We start from the raw sequence: 17,986 nt of genomic DNA, 5'->3' as shown, positions 1-17,986 counted from the left end.
AGGTATGCTAAAGAATATGATTTATGCACACATTTATTTAGAATTTAGAAGATCACAAAATAAAGCTTAGTCTGGTGTAAAAATCTATATGAAATTTCATTTTTTATTATACCTATTATTCAAATGTTTAGTCATCTCAATTTAAGATACAAATAGAGTAATACTTTGGCATAATTGATGTATCGTAACAGATGTCTAATCATAATCAGCTGGAATTGGCTTGGAGAAGATACATAGCGATTATTGCCGATTATCTTGAAAAGGAAAACTGACTATTAATTGAATTATATATAAATTAACACAAATGATGGTATTAATTATGCGCAATTAAGCATACAATGATTCCTTCGTCAAACGCATTTTCAGTCACCTTCACAATAGCCGTCTCACCTTGACGTCGCTAACAATGAGACGAGACGAGACGGCGACGATATATTAAATGCAGATTGGAACGATTATCCTTCATAGCAATGTTTTAAGCGGATCGTGATTCAATTCGATCCGAACGTGTATTACAGTTCTTCCCCACAATTTTTTATTGCAAGTTGTGCGCAATACAAAACACAAAGAGCGTGCGAAAACACAGCAATCCATCGGCTAATATCAAGCTATTATCGACGAGATATTAATTTCAATCGAGCTTTCGTGACTCGCCGAGAGAAATACGATGGAAATAAAAAATTAACAAACTCGAGGGAAGAACGGAGAATTATTCCTGTTTGAAAAAAGTGTATCTTTAGGATTTATTTCCTAATCAAAAATTGAATAGTTAAATCAATTGATTTTTATCCGCTGTACATTTTATTAAATTTGTAACATTTCAGCATAAATATTATTTTGTGGTAAATATAATATTTTTTGTTCGAAAGAAAAATATAAAATTATCTGCCTAAAGGATTGAAAAAGATAAAAATGTTAATTACTTCGTCAGAAAATGTGTATATATAATCCAACAAAGCATTTCGTTAATTCAAAATATAATGAAATAAATTTTATATTTTATATCAGAGAAAATAATTTTTTTTGGTAAAAAGAAATATATATTATTTCAAAAAAATTACTTTATTTCGAGGAATAATGAAATCAAAGAAGAAGAATTGGTCGAAGAAAATTGAAGTTATTTATCAGAAAGAACTTGATCAGTCTCAGTCAATATAATTTGATAAATGAGATGATTAATTGTAATGGAATTTTAATTTATACAACTTCGCATTATAAAAATGCTATTAAATATATTTATTTTTTGTTCATTATTATTTATTTTCCTGTACAAATATAACTTCTTTATCAGAGAATAATTTATTTTAGAGCAATATTTTAAAAAAGAGAGAGAGAGAGAGAGAGAGAGAGACAGACAGACAGACAGACAGACAGACAGACAGACAGACAGACAGACAGACAGAGAAAAAGAATGTATGTTTAAAGAAGATCAGAATGATTTATTGTTCAAGAAAGCAATCAATCTTCGATGCTGATATTTTAGATTTATGTTCCAACATTGAATTTTGTTTACAATTGGAAGTATAATCAGAGACGTTTTTACTTTTTACTGTATATTCTCTATTATATATTAGACATTCTCGACAATTATATATTCATGTTCGATTTCTAAATTACGTATTACACCCAAAAATATCTGTTCACATCTGTTCAAACAGAGGATCACACATACATACACGCACAAAAGCGAAAAGTTTTTACTCGAGATTTCTAATAACGTGTTCCATTTCATATCATTTTAATCATATCTCACTAATCTCTGGAATTTATATAACGTTAGTCATAAGTTAAATCCTTATTATTGTTATAAATTTTATTATTATTCCCATCATATCTTCATCTTCAAAGCTCAATTAAGTAGACTTCGATAGTTATACTTTTTATTTAAAAAATGAGATTATATTTTATTCACTATTAAATTCCAATTTTACTTTCACGACAATAAAAATTCTTATATTGAGGTTCGATGATGAGTAATCATGAGCATTATTTTAAGCAATTGATCGAGTTCCGATTCGAAAATAATTATCTGGCTGAAATGTGACGAGATGATCAATAAATGACCAAATAATAAATAAAAATAATTCTTTATTATTAAAAGGCAAAAAAAAAGAAAATAAAATGATGGAGATGAAGATAAGAAGAAAAAGAAAAGGAGAGGGAAAAAAAGGATAAAAAGAGATAAACAAGGATAAAAGAAAGGAGGAATTCGTTATCGATTATGTGGACATGCGTAATTTATTTCTCGGGTATTTTAATATCTTGTTGACAGTAACAAAATCGTTTAAGAATATTTTACTTTTTTGTGTTGATTATTTTTATTTCCCTGTTTTATTTATGATTATGTTATTTATTATGTTTCTAATAATACATAATTATTTTATCACGATACAAAGTAATTTGAACTTGGGTTTATTATTAACTTTCTCTTTTCTTCTTTCTCTTTCTCTTTTTTATATTTCGTTTATGTATCTTTTTATTTTATTGAATATTTTATATATTATTTTAAAACAAATAAGAAAGAAATAATTTCGAATAAAAAAATTAAATATGATTAGAATTCCCTTTTAAATAACACAATAATAGAATTTTCATATGTGTATTAAAGATAATAATGAATTTTTATAAGTAAATTATTTTTTTATATGTATTAATGAAAATTTGAAGAAGAAATATAGGTTTAATAAAAGTATAAAAATCACGATATATAATCGAAATCAATGTTTTTATCAAATTTTTTATTAATCAAGAGAAACGATAAAGGTACAAATGAAATAAAATAGATTTAAAAACTTACAAACGTTGTAGAATAATATTTCAAACAAATACTCAGGCTATTTATAAATTAAAGAATATTAACACCGGAAAGGAAATTTTTGAACTTGAAGAATTTAATATAAAAGTCGTTATGGCATAAAAAAGTAATGAATATACATCAACTAATAAAGGCTTTTGACAAATTAACAATAAGCCAAGTTTATACCATTTTTTCGATAAAATACAACATTTATTAGTTGGAAAATAGGAATAAGTCAAGAAAACTTATATTAGTTTTTGTTACTTGTATTTCAACATTGTCCATGATAGAGACCCCTACCTCGCGCTGTTATCCCCTTCTCTCTATTGCGCTATCGCGTTTAACCTTGTAGTTCCCTGCTATGGGATGAAAGCGCTCGCGGGGAAATAGTAGATAAACGATAGTTCGCGATGGAGAGGATAGCAGTAGTCGGTAGTTAAGAAAATTGACATATTGTGCCACTCTTGGACAATATTACTATTCTCTATATGTCTTGCAATGAAATATATATATGTATTTTATTTTTTTATTATTTCATTATTTTATTATTATTATGTATTTTTAATCTAAACTCTACTTTATTATTTATCTCAAATTTATTCAATCGCACTAAAATATTTATAGATATAATAAAAAGTTACTCTGAGAGATGATTTTTCTGAAAAGAGAGCATTTTGTAGAAAAAGACTTCTTTATGAAAGGATTAAATTATCTTATGCAACAAACATATGTCACTGTCTGAAATATATCGTGAACTATGCAAATATTTGATATATGTTGCAAACGTGTTTTTTTTTATTTCGACGGAAAATTTTTTTCTACATTTTCTTTTTATTAAAATTTCGATTGCGTTAGAGAACAACATTAATTATAATTAATTGTAAGAGGTTTACGTGCCAACAACATCGTAATGGAATTTTCTGTTTCGTTATTTTGCAAAGATAAAAGTATTCATTTGGATAATAGCATAAGCTTCTGATGTTATATCTACTGATAGAGATTCCGATATAAACTGTACAATTACGAGCAAGTAATTTAGAAGCAAATCGTGACCAACAACGTCACCATGTATGACATGTTTATTACAAGTATCATATCAATTTTAATTACGATTTAAATAATGATTAAATTGAAAGTCAACATCTTTAAGTTTATGATCCTTGATCATTCTCATCGTGTTTATACGTCTTTTAGCCTTGATTCTATTTAGATATATTTGGCGATTGACTAATTGATTGTAAAGAATGATGAACTCAATGATTTAAATATTTTACTCGATTTTATAATCCCGGATAGTAATAAGATCAGAAGGTATTTGCTAGGAATATAGTAGTAAATTTTTAGAAGTTTTCGAAAAAATATTATTTTATTCTTAAGAAAGAAAGAAATTTTTGTAATTTAGACTGTTGCAAAAAAAAAAAAATTTGCACACGATCGAAATCAGAGTGGAATTTTTTCGGTCGAAAATTCTGTTCGACTGTCACTTTGAAGTTGTTTGTTTTGTGTTGTACCTCGTGTGTATATCTCGGTTGACGTCTGTTCGATTTTTAGTCTAACTCGCACGATACCTTATCTCTCGCTTTGCTCGCACGTTATCACTCGTGTACTGATTGGCAGCAACATACCTACGAATTATGTTTGACTTACGTGCGTTTTGTTTTATTATCGCAGCTTGCGAACTGCGAGACCAATTTCCAGAAATATGACACGAAAATAGTGTAACAAGACGAGAAGAATTAATGTAATTAATTTATCATCCATTAAATATATCGTGATATCGTTCGCGATAACAGACATCTTAATTGATCTCCTTTTAATTATGTTATCGCTATACGAGACGCTACCCGATAAATAAGTTTCTTCAATTTGATAAATATTATTTGAATTTGTTTTTCTCGTCGTTGCGTGCGTGACAAGTTTTTACAATATTATTTTATTTCACAAAATTCAAAACCATTTTATATCCCTTTCGGCGTTATGATCCAACACATGAGTTTCGAAGAATCGTTTATGTGCGCTATAAATCTAATAATACATATATACTATGCTGATATACCAGGCGCATTTTAACACACGTGCATTTTAGATTTATTTACGCAATCGCTTTTTTATACCACCGTTAGAAACACTGAAAATTCGTTTTAAGATATGTCAAATATCAAAATATTCTGAAATATATATATAAAATGAAAAAAATCGACATATATTAATAGCTGTCGAGCGAAGAGCAATAATTTTTTTTTCTCGTACAAGAAACTTACAAAATAATTATTATAAGGCAAAATATGAGCAAAAGTCATTTTTGCATTCGTATGCTACGATCAGTAGTAACGTGCGTTACTGAATCAAAATGACTGTCATTAATATATAAGATCAAATCAAGTCATAGTCGTCGAATAGTTGAGAGAATAATACTTTGAAGAGATCGGACAGTCGCGAGCCACGTGAGAGATTCGAGATCAAGAGATCGGAGAAGAGGTCGACGACGAGGCCTTCCCGAGGTCGCCATTATCACAAGTACAAATATGGCTTACGTCGTCACCGAGGAGTGCCTTAGGGTACATAAAGCGGAAAACACGTATGTGTAGCAATCTATATACACACATCGGGCAGCTAGATGATTGTACTTGTATGCGTGTATCACGTGTAAGCGCTGATAAGACGTGCTTAATGATCGGCCGAGCTTATAAGATAGTATTTGAAATGTATGTAGAATGCGGAACCTTGAGAGCTCGATAATGTTTATAGGAATTTAAAAACTTGGAAATTTGAAAATTAAAGAGTTTTTAAATATATTTTTGGAAATTAGAAAAGAGACTCTCGAGGTGGAAATTTTTTTAGCGCGCTTTATTAATAACGATTGAAACTAAAGCGATGAAAAATCTTTGACAAACTTATACGTCACAAAAGATAATTTAAAGGCATTATAAACATTATCTTAAATATTTATTAAAAACAAATTAATAAAAGAAATGTGGGGGAATTTTATGAAAAAAATTGCGCTGAGGAAACTTTGAAATATTTTGGCATATCGTATAAAGTGACGATTTATTATAACATTTATAATTATTTTTATGTTGCCTTTTTAATATAATTACTTTTAATATTGTACAATGCATTTTCTTAACATTTATAATTATATTTTCCATCTATTTTTATCTTTTTAATATTTATATAATGTAATTTCAACAATTAATTTTTCATATTTTACACAGTTTGTTTACATTTATTGAAAATACTTTTATACTCTATACAATTAAGCTGCAATTATGACAGAAAATAGAGAATTATCTTCTGTTTGGCTGGAATTTGATTCTATTGACTGAGTAAATAGGTATCTGAAGGCATATTGAAAAAAATGTGTTATCTATGTATACTTAACAGATTTTATTCTTTTACATTGGAATTCTTTAATCTTCAGTGAGAAAGCAACCTTTGGTTGACTTAAGAAAATAAAATCAAGTTGACTCTGAACTCATCAGTCTTTGTCGTTACAATTATGCGCGACGAGTTACTTACATCGTGAATTAGAAAACATGACAATGGCTACACAGCAATTTTACACATGTATGGAATATAATTTCGTGAAGTAATTACACTAAAAGAAAAATGTTTGATATTTGCAATTGCATAGTAAAATAATTATAATTCCTACATTTTTATAATTATTGCTACTCTATAATATATTATATTAATATCTAATTATACAATATATAATATATTTATAAATTATATAATAATTTGAAAAACATTTACGTAGTAAAATATCGAATAAAAGATGAGGAATAAAATAAACACTTTTATGTAAACAACACGCTCAATCACATTTATGTAAATGTAATTGTGCTTTTAACATTCGCTTTACTAAAAAGTAACTATTAAAAACAAGTAAAAAGATAACTAAAGAAACAAGTATGATAATATAATATAGTCTATTCTATTTTTAATTATTTAGAAATTTACTATAAATGTATTATATATCTTAAAAAGTGAGATAAAGTATAACTAGTTTCGACTTTGAATTCTCTTCGGTCGAAGATTGATTATTACTTGGCTGAGAAAAGAACTTAAGTAAAGGTCAAAAGTGGTTCTGCTACTAAGAGTGGATTTTGTCATTATACTACAAACGACGTACTATTTAACACTTCAAGAACGATACAAGTCTACTCTTCTTCGTGTATCTCACAAACATCGGTGCTTTGATGGCACGTCATACTGACCTAAATATCTTCACTTTGAAAAAACACACGTGCCAGAAGTCTAAGTCGATTTATTCTATAAGAGTGTGATGTATTCTGTGAAAATGAAAGAAAGGAAAAACGGGAAGAGAAAGAAAAAAAAAGGGAAAGCTGTCTTGCGATGCCGCAACGTAATTGAGATCAAGATAAGAATCGCTTATTTAGATAGAACTTGCGCGTTGTCCTTCGTCGATAGTCGTAACGTCATCATAATCCGGAATCGACTGATTCTTTGGCAATGGAAAATGATCGCTTATTATTCCGATTAGCCACAATGACGAGCCCGTCGACTTTCCTTCCTGCTTCCGCTTGGCGTTCATCACGCTTCAATTACAAACGTTATATGCTTGACATTCAAACAGAATTAATATGTCACCGATATACGAGCACGCATCCGGTAGAATAATTGATCGTCGATCGTGCAGATAGATAGAATTATTCGATGATAACGTGACGGATGTTCGATTATTATCTGACATTGCAATCACCTGATTTCCAAACATCATTAGACTTTTTCCGAGAACAAAACTCTTAGTCATTCTGAAACATTTTTTAAATATCATCTCACGAAATTTTTATTATGGTTCTGACTTATTTATAATTTATTCATGTTATTTCATTTATCTTTTATTTATTTAGATTATTAATTTTTGTTAATTTTGTTAAGTTGTTATACATATTTATATTTGTATTTTTTAATTTTCAAACACGCTTTTTAAACTTTGTAGATAATTTTTAGATTCTTTTTTTTTTTTCTATATATGTATCTATTGAAATTTTCGCAATTTTTTAGAGATTTAGAAAAAAAAAATTATAAATATTCTAAACTGTGTTATTAAAAATATAAACATTGAAAAAAATATTTCTAAAATTTTTGAATATTCCTAAAGATATATTCTTAAAAATTTTCCAAAGTGTTTTAAGGAATTTGTACGAAAAACATTTACATTTTATACATTTAATGGTTTTGAAAAGAGTTAAATAAACAAACTATCCGTAAATCTGTTTAAACATTTCAATTGTTTTTAATATGTCAAATAAATTAATCGAATGAATAATGGTTGAAGAATGCAGAGGATTAATTGAAACGAATATATCGCAAAATAATTATTATTGGAAGAACGCAAATAAGAATTATCCTTCGCGGGTGGTAAAATAGCATGTTGTTTTCGAGTCTTTATCGCGAATACATTAATCATACAGATAGAATTTTAATAAACAACCGGTCTTCTTTGATACTTTCCGATTAAGCGATTTCCAAACGCACGTATAGTCTCTCAGTCTCGGAATTTTCCGCGCTTAATTTTATGTAGAAATCAATACAATAAATTCTATATAAAATTTTGACGTGTTTTTCCTTTTTTTTTTCAAATCTAATTCACGTGAAAATTGTACTCTCTCTCTCTCTCTCTCTCTCTCTCTCTCTCTCTCTCTCTCTCTCGTTTAGTCTAATATATATTTCAATGACATTATTGAGTAATTCGATATTGAACTGACATCTCTTTTAATTTATCTTTCAATATTTGAAAATTAGGCTTTGATAAGCTCGAGATACTCTGTACATTTATGTAATAACAGCTGTTATTTTCCATGCGTCGTCGTAAATTATGCTTACTCAAAAAGCATCTGAAATAATTTGCTTTTAATAACGAAATAGAAATATGTACGCAAATTTAGCTTTAACGAAATCAACCCTTCCCCTCTTTCTCTCTCTCTCTCTCTCTCTTTCCCCTTCCAATATTCTACATTGATCTAGCAAAACAAAACGTCAATTCCGTTGCTCAATTTCCTATCTTCGAGTCTTTTCTCTCACTTTATGCCATTCGGTCACTCGTAGCCGTCGAAGGTGAAAAGTCTATCTGTTCCCCCTCTTGTGTAACTGAGCCTTTCTCTTTCTTTCTTTCTCTCCGCCTCTCTCTTCTCTACGTTGCACTCTTTGCACACATTACACGCACACATACATAGACACATACACACACACAATTGGCTCGCCCCGTTACTTCAGGGCGCGTATCGCGCAATGACGCTCGTGGGATCGGCTCGGCTTTGCTCAGCGTCGCGATGTTGGAGCATATTAGTGCGTCTCGAACGCTTTCTACTGGAGCGTGTCCTCTCGTCGTGTGTGAGAAATTCTTCTTCCGCATGTCAGAGATTCGGCTGTCGCCATTTTGGTGTATATCAAAACGCGCGCGCGCGCGCGCGACAAGCGAAGCTGAGCCGAAAAAAAGTGTCAACTGTCACGTCGGTCTTATCATACAATATGTCACGCGAATCGGAATTTGGACCCATTTGACAGGTGCGATTACACCGACAATCTGTAGATAGTTTCGTCAACTGACAAGCTACGATTTTTCCCCATCTTTTATATATAGTATTTGAACGACCTTTCGTCGCGGATGGTTGCACGTTGAGGAAGAAGTCATTTTTTAATTCGGTAGAAAGTGACGTTAGAATTGATCCAGAAATTGTGCGAAATTGGACGGAAAAGTTCTCCTCGAGAGTTATAATTTTTTTTTTTTTTTTTTTAATTCCTTACTCGACAAATCTCTTTATTAAATCTTGATATTTCCTTAAGATTTTCGAATCCCGATATTTTTCTGACACAATCATAAATTTTACTTGAAAAATTTATATCTCAACAATCTCGTCTCACAAACTCTCGCAAATATTTAATAACTCTCTCAATAACCTTCGGTCTTTTTGTCGTTAAATTTCCGTAAAATTATAAGCCATTTTTTTTTTTTTTTTGTTTTTCAAACACCCATTGTTACTTTCTTTTTATTCCCATGAAATCTTTATACAAATACATATGTATATATATATATTGACACTTAATAACTATGTCTGTTAAGATTCACTTGAAATTCATATGAAAATATTTTTATGTCGATGTCCTCAAGTGCCTGAAAGTGCGCGAACAATTAAGGAATGATCGATTGATCGATCGGAGCGACTATTCGAGATTCTCCCAGTATACCGACGTATCACTCGTATCAGAATAGTAATCGTCGGCGTCGTCGTTAGTCGCTGATCATCTTCAGTGGACCATGTTGGAGTTCTCTGTGCAACATGCTGAAGTCGGTACGTACACGCGACTTGATTCCACGCGTCACGATGCGACGTGATGCGTGTGCGGAATAACGGCAATAAAACACTTTCTCGGACGTACTTTTGCAACCGCCTGCATTTCTTTTGTTATTTACTTTCTTCCTGTTATATCAATATATCAGACGCTCCAAAAGCCACATGTTTTTTGCCTTCCTGTACTAATGGAAATTAATACGATAATTATAATTGTAATAATTAAGTAGCATAAAGTTATTACACAAATATAATTATTATTGTGTAAATCAAGATTAATTTTTCAACTCAATCTATCAAAATTACATTTAAACACATGTGTGTAACAAGTAGTTTTTTCATTATACTTTTAATTTTTTTTCTCTCTATAATTAAAATAAAATTTTCTTGATTTTTTTTTTATCACATTTAATTTTTCCGTAAATTATTATAATTTATTTGTGTGACTATATTTTTTTTTTTTTTTTTTTTTTCTCGAACTGGAGAGTAGTTGCGATTATAAATCATCAGAAATAGAAGGAAGACCAATTAATAGAGAAAGCTTAGATAGTGCAATGTACGAATCGCTCTGTTCCGGTATTCAGACTTGAAAAAGTCAGCTTATAATTAGCCTAATTATAGAGCAGTGGGGAATTCTGTGAATGCAACGACCTGGTGTTGCACCCTTTCAAATGCCACGCTTGCACAATATCGACAATGAATGCACGTGCGTGCACTGTCAATAGAGATTCTCAATTGAATGATCGCGATGTTATCTTGTTAACTGTAATTGACTTCATTACTCTTTGTTTTCGATATAATCTGTCTGACATTTTTTTTCTACAATGTAATTTTCACTTTAAGCTGTTGTTATCAAGTTGATCAATTCTTGAGATATAGCAATTCTTGATTTTTTCCTTCATTGATACCGGCTCGTATTTACGTAATTACGGAAGAAAAAGCTACAAAATATAAAACATGAAATATAAAATATCCAGTAAAGAGTGGTGAAACTTTTTTTTGGTTACCCTTTTCCTCTAGAATATTCATTAAATTTTTTACAGATTAATAGATTAATTAATAATAGAATCAATCGATGATTTTATCTTTATACAAGTGCAGCATTGAATCGAATTATATAATACTAAAAAAGCTGCACAATGTACAATATACAATGCAATTCACACTTTTACTAATTTTTTTTATTATTTTGTTTTAATAGTTTTATATGCAAAGGATGATTAAGAGTATTAATTTATATAAATATGCATGACGCACAACACACACACACATGCATACATATATACGTGCATATATAATATGCACACAAAATATATATTTTATATATTATATAATATATATGTATTATATAACATATATATTTTATAATATATAATATATATAGGTATATATATACATATATATATATATATATATATATATATATATATAAAATATGTATAATATTTTATATATTTTTTTATAAAAAATTAATGTATAATCTTAAATCTCTGAATCATGTGTCAACTTATTTCTTGATTCATTGCGCCATATTTCTCGATACACTCTGTTTTGCTATATTTTTTAATGTTCTCTAAAAAAAAAAAATTAAGTGGCATTAACTAGGAAAAATAAAACGGCCATATAATTGGTTCTTCATATTCTAATTATTAATTAAAATAAATTTTATTAAGTGATTTTTTTTTTATTTTATTAATAAAAAGAGTACGTACTTTCCAAAGAAAAGAAAAATATATTGAAAAATACAATCAAAACAAAGTTATTTAATCAAATTTCAATTAAAAAATTAAATATAAACTTTTTTTATTTTCTGCTTCACAATAACTAGCTATGTAACAAAGAAAATAAAAAAAATCTAATATTGGTAATTGCGGCACATTTTGAGAATCTTCTTGCGTCTTCTCATCGTTTCAAGGTCAGAAGCTATCATTTGCAATATTTGAATTATGAATGTGCTAGCCGTGTTGCAAATAACCAATTATATTATAACGTATGCAAATGAAAGCCGGGTGTAACCACACGTTGTTTCCACTGACTTCCTACTGTTTATTTGGTATTTCACTTTTTCCATCTCTCTTCTTGTTCACTCCTATCTCTCGCATCATTTAGTGTGTGTGTGTGTGTGTGTGTGTGTGTGTGTGTGTGTGTATAGTACCTTCACAACAAACGATAATACTTAGCATCCAAGTACGCAGCCCAAATAGCAAACGGTCGTACGGGTGTATACGTGATATACGTGACGGACATTTAAATACTCAAATATTATTATAAGTGAATATACATTTTCATACTTGAAAATGTATACAGGGTATAAATTTTTCAGAGGATATTTGATTAAATATCTAAATATATGCATGTAAACATTTGATGACTGAATATTACGATATATCTTTACGGAAACAATTGAATTGTTGACAGAAACAGTTGAATAATTAAATATTTGGATACTAAAACAATTCGACATATGACGTTTAAATATTAGATTTTTATTTGAACAACATACTTGAATATATAATTCGATATTCCTTGAAATTTATAAAGTCATGACATACACGTCAAGATACAATCTTTATAAATTCTCAAAAATGTTATTTCTCTAGGCTGAGAAGCCAATATTAATTCGCTCCACTTTATTCCGATGATACGAGATGCGCACGTTAAAAATCATTTTGAAGACTTTCTATAATCTCGAGATCGCCTCTCACCATCTTTCGTGCTCGCTTGCGGCATCGCTTACAGCTCCATTCAAAAACGTAAATAATCTCGACATTCAGGGACGCACGCAAACATTTTTTTATAGAACTATAAAAACAAATATGAAAAATCTTATCATAAATTAGACGAAAAATATTTCACAATTTCGTGTGTATTTATAAAAATTTAATTTATATTTATTATATGTGCATGTTATTATATATTTATCATGCACGTGCATATGAATATAAATTTTATCTTAATGGCATGTATTTTATATATTATAAATAAACGTATAAATAATTTTCTTTCCAGTTCTCTTTAAAAAACAGATTTCGATTTAAAAGTTTTAAGATTCTCTGTTTAATGTATCCAAATCCAAATGCTCGTACTCATTATTAGACAAATTTATATAACACATAGACATTTACAGGATAATGTAATTGGTGAAATTTCCGAGTTATAAGCGATTGAAAAAAGGCGTTTTTTGCAAACTAAACTTTTTGGAGTTAAAAAATTACCAAAGCTACATTCTTCAGTTAATTTCAGATGGAGTTTACTTTAATAGAATTTTAATTTAAGACAAAGACACTTTATTAGAATTTTAATTTAAGACAAAAAATCAAGAAAATTTTATTTTAACTAGAGAGAAAAAAAATTAAAACTGATGAAAACTACTTATTACACATATGTGAAATTAAATGTAATTTGGATAAATTGAGTTAAAAAATTAATCTAGATTTACACAACAATAATTATATGTAATGATAAAAATTGGAAACTTGCAAAAAAACGATGACGTCTCTCGATATTTTCGCTGAGGAACAATCGACTCCAAATGATCTCACGAATCTGCCATTAGCAGGTTTTTCACCAATTACAGGAAACCCTGTATACACACAGACGTCTATGACATAACATCATTATTATTGTTCTTTCTTTTCGTCATAATTTAATAATATTTTACTGTCAAGTTTACGTTGATGTGACGCAACGATCAAACGATAAAGATAAAACAAAAATGACTTTTTTATGCGCGTCCCTGCATGGATTTGCAAATGCAATCGATTCACTGAATAACATGTCTGGATTGCAACATCCTTTCGAAATTACTAACGCACGAGACTTGTTTAAATAAATCGTAGACCGCTCGTGCCGATTTCCAGTATGCTAATAAGGCTTGAGGCATCAATCGCTTCAGAATCTCGAGCGATTAAAAAGTTCAAGGGCCAACAAATTAATTCTCAATTATTGTAATTCGGTTAGTCTGACCACTCGATGATTTTTTTTTTTTTTTTTTTCTTTCTTTTTATGTAGCTCCAATATTGATCCCTCTGCATACGTGTGTATTCATTAGTTGTCAAATATTTTATTCAAGGATATTAAAATGTTCTTGGAATATCATTATGATATACTATCATTGCGATTACCTTGTACGCTTACGTATTTATATTAAATATCGTTTCATAATATGGCTCCCGACAACATTTCCATTGGAATGCAAGGGAGATATTTCACATCGTCGTCACGTAATCGACACATTATTCTGAATTCCTATAGAAATCCGGCACACGCAATCCGATAATGTTTGCACATGCAAGATTCCTGCATCTCGATCGTCAATCCAGTGTGATCAATGATGATTAGTGGATTAGTGATCGATGATTTATCGACATTGATTGGAAAAATCGTTTATAATAGAAAAAATAATACCCTTTCGAAGAAAAAAAAAAAATTAAAGGAGGTAGAGTCTCGCAATTCTTGAAAAAAGAAGTATAAGCGCAAATTATACATGCACATTATTATCGGCAAATACTCAAGCCATTTTTGTCAAGACTCTCGTGTTTCTTCATGGAAGAAATCTATACAAGTAATTCAGAGAATAACGGTGCTGAAAATATCTAAAAGTTCAAAGTACAATATTACCTCATGAGCAATTGTTCGCTTCGATTTATGACAAGAAAACCATTCGACGAACTATCTCTCGCCAATTTTGATGGGCTTTCAATATGTTGTAATAGACTGTTAAAAATAAGAAACTTTTTTGTACATGTTTTTTCGTTTAAGAATTGAAAACCGACTTTTTAAAAGTAATTCAATACACTTGATTGAAATATATATTTTAATTATAAAAAAATTAAATTTATACAAAAAAACTTTTAGTAAACTTTTCAACATCATTATACCTTCTTGCTAAGACCTTGATTTTTACACATGTTATAAGAATCACATTCCAAGTGACTTTAAAAAAAGTTTAACCGCCGTTTATTATTTATTAAAAAAATTGTTGATAAATAAAAATTCAACTGTTTGAGTATTCTTTAATTAAAAATAAAAACTGATAAATTCATCATTATATAAAGTTGCAATGATTCGTGTATCAGAGATAATGATGGATTCAGACATTCTTGTCTTGTCTTGACTTTTTAAAATAAAAAATTACTTGACAATCAATTTTATCTCTTGATTCTTGCAAGATTTTTGATAATTCTTTTAAAATATCTATAAAGATTCATTTACATGTCAATTTTACAATCGACAAATATTTTAAAAATAAGTAAATTAATGACACTAGAAACTGAGTTCAGTAGCACATGTACCCGTTTGCATTTGCATCAACGAGATATTATTAAAGAACCATGGACAAATTTTCGAAATTATCAAAAGAATCAGGAGATAATTAAAGAACATTATCGACCGTTTTGATACATCGGAGATAATTATAATATTGGAGTAATTTAAATTAAATTATACGAATATTTTTTTTATCTCATCCTGCTATTGTTTTATTATCGGAAATGTTCAAATCTTTTATGTAGCTGTCTCGAGAATTACAAAATAAAGTTTTGCAATTAAATAAAAAGCAAGTTCTCACTAGGAATTGCATGAAGAAATATTTGTTAACTTTTAGAAATCTATTAAATAACATATTTTCTGCAACGAAATGTTTTTTACTTTAGCCTACCTCAAGCTCTTTCTAAAAATTCACAAATATTCCTTCATGCAATTCCCAGTGAGGACCTATTTTATTTTACATGCATAAATTGCAAAACTTTTATATCAAGCAAATATATTGTCATGTTAGATTAGATTTTTATCGGTAATATAAAACAGTTTTAAGATCCCCTTAACAGTATCAGTGGCGCTTGTTTCCCTCTCTACTACGATTGCGTGTTGCAATTAATAGTGCCAGAAGTGACGCTTTTTACAAGAACCTTCGCGTTGGTGCTCAAGTTGAACCACTGGCATTAGCATGACTAATCAACGTTACTAGCGTATATTTAGTACATGTTTGCACTTGTGCTCATACTATAGGGCTCAGTTTCTGGCATCATTAAAATTAAATCATATATCTCGGCCATACGAAACATTTATTAAATCTTTTTTCTGTGGAAAAACCTCTAATAATTATACACTGTGAATATTTATTATTTACATAACTACTCAACAATAGTAACTGTGCCATGGATAAAAACAAGTAACCTGCTTAAAGAAAAAGACTATAAAGCCATGTTAATAAAATGCTCTTAGTAATTTGCATGAAAATTATTCTGCCAAGGAGAAAAGTAAGTGTCATATGGTGTGTTCCATTATTGTGGCTTTTCCAGCAACACAGACGACATAGTGTAATAATTCCTGCAGACAGGACGCGGTAGGGGCTATCACACACAAATTGCATAAGCTGCATATCATAAAATCAATGGACCAATGAGCATCAAGCATATGGCTTAATATTCGAGTCATCAGTGCGACACATCTCTCTCATATTAATGGACACTGTGTTGGTTGCTGAAAAACGCCTATGTATGGTGCTTTCTATTTAGTGACACAAGTCGATACAAGTGTCAGTCTGCTTCTTTTAACATTTAGTGGTAACAAAGATAGAATGACGCTTATGTCACTAATTGTAAGTGGAAAGCACATAATTATCATGCAATTTGCATAAAGAGTTTCAGCGTAACTATAGTAGTTAAATAACCAATGTATATATATATATATATATAGTAATTTTAGTTATCAAAAATCAAGAATTTTGATTGGTCTTAATCTTAAAATATAAATCTTGTCTGTATTCTATCAAGTAGAGAAATTGATGTTCGTATCTTGAAAAATCAAGGTAGAAAAGACAACATCTTGAAATTCTTGTCTTATCCATCACTAATCACACAACATTTTCAGTTTGAACAGAATTTATACACAGTAAAAAAAAATGTTAATTTTAACATTTTTTGCATGTCCCAGAAAGTCCACTCTAAATTATAAATTAAATTAACTCATTTATTGTGTGTTACTTATTGACAAATTAGAAATGTTAAGTGATTCACACAACACTTACATCTATTTTTGTTATTGTGACTTCAAGTGTGATGTAAAAATAACATACAAATTAATTAAAAATTTTGTTTGAATTGATTGTTAATGATGTGTTAAAAGCACTCAAAATAATATTCCATTTCTAAGAGACATACACAAAGTATTAAGTTATAATGTTGACATAAATGTAACGCATGAAAATGTTATAAAAATAATCACATATCAGCTGTATGTTAATTTTTTACATTGAAGTAGTAATAAAAACTTGGTAACACAAAAAAATTTTAACATATGAACGCACAATTTTTTATTGTGTAATTATCTAACCTTATAATTGTTATATGAAAATGGATTACGGTGGGTGGATTTCGCTTAAAGTATCACAAGGACAACGTGAGATTCGTGTTTACCAACGTAAAGATTTAGTTACGTATATTAGTTATTATTTTGAAAAATCTATTCGAAAAGAAATGTTTTACGAGAAATACAAATGAAAGAAAGAAACAAATGTGCTCGATCCATTCGAACTGGCGAATTACAGATTGTTCGGATGCAGGCAATAAAGAGAGGCTCGCCTTGAGGAAACGCGTAGCTCACGCCTCGATTCATTGAGGACACCTTATCGTCACGATCGAGATGATCCTTGAACCGGCCGCTGTATTTTGATTCAAGAACACTGCGCCGAGTTCGATTACATTCACGAAATTTGCGTATATTATGCGCACGCAGAGAGAAAAATTTCTTTAGATTTAATAAAATTTATTTATATATTTATTTATTGAAATAAGCGAAGAAAGCTATTTGAAGAAACTAATAACATTATTGGATTTTTAAAATAATATGTATCATATAATATTGTTTG

The 17,986-nt window shown here is 29.4% G+C and overlaps 1 protein-coding gene across 4 annotated transcripts in view; it reads left to right on the top strand.

Annotated features, from left to right (window-relative positions):
* The window catches only part of LOC140674062 (uncharacterized), a 64,754-nt gene that overhangs the window by 10,505 nt on the left and 36,263 nt on the right, over nt 1-17,986 (top strand). For 2 of the 4 annotated variants that reach the window (XM_072907402.1, XM_072907401.1), the window contains exons 1-2: nt 9,115-9,331; nt 9,936-10,116. The exons of the other annotated variants lie outside the window; for them this stretch is intronic. In XM_072907402.1, the coding sequence (XP_072763503.1) occupies nt 10,083-10,116 (34 nt within the window). In that variant the 5' untranslated portion in view covers nt 9,115-9,331; nt 9,936-10,082. Of the gene's footprint in view, nt 1-9,114; nt 9,332-9,935; nt 10,117-17,986 lie in introns of those variants that run through there. 4 annotated transcript variants of the gene reach the window in all.

This window comes from Anoplolepis gracilipes, chromosome 15, assembly GCF_047496725.1.
Source record: "Anoplolepis gracilipes chromosome 15, ASM4749672v1, whole genome shotgun sequence".
Classification (NCBI taxonomy): Eukaryota; Metazoa; Arthropoda; class Insecta; order Hymenoptera; family Formicidae; genus Anoplolepis; species Anoplolepis gracilipes.
This window is presented reverse-complemented; position numbering and strand designations above follow the sequence as displayed.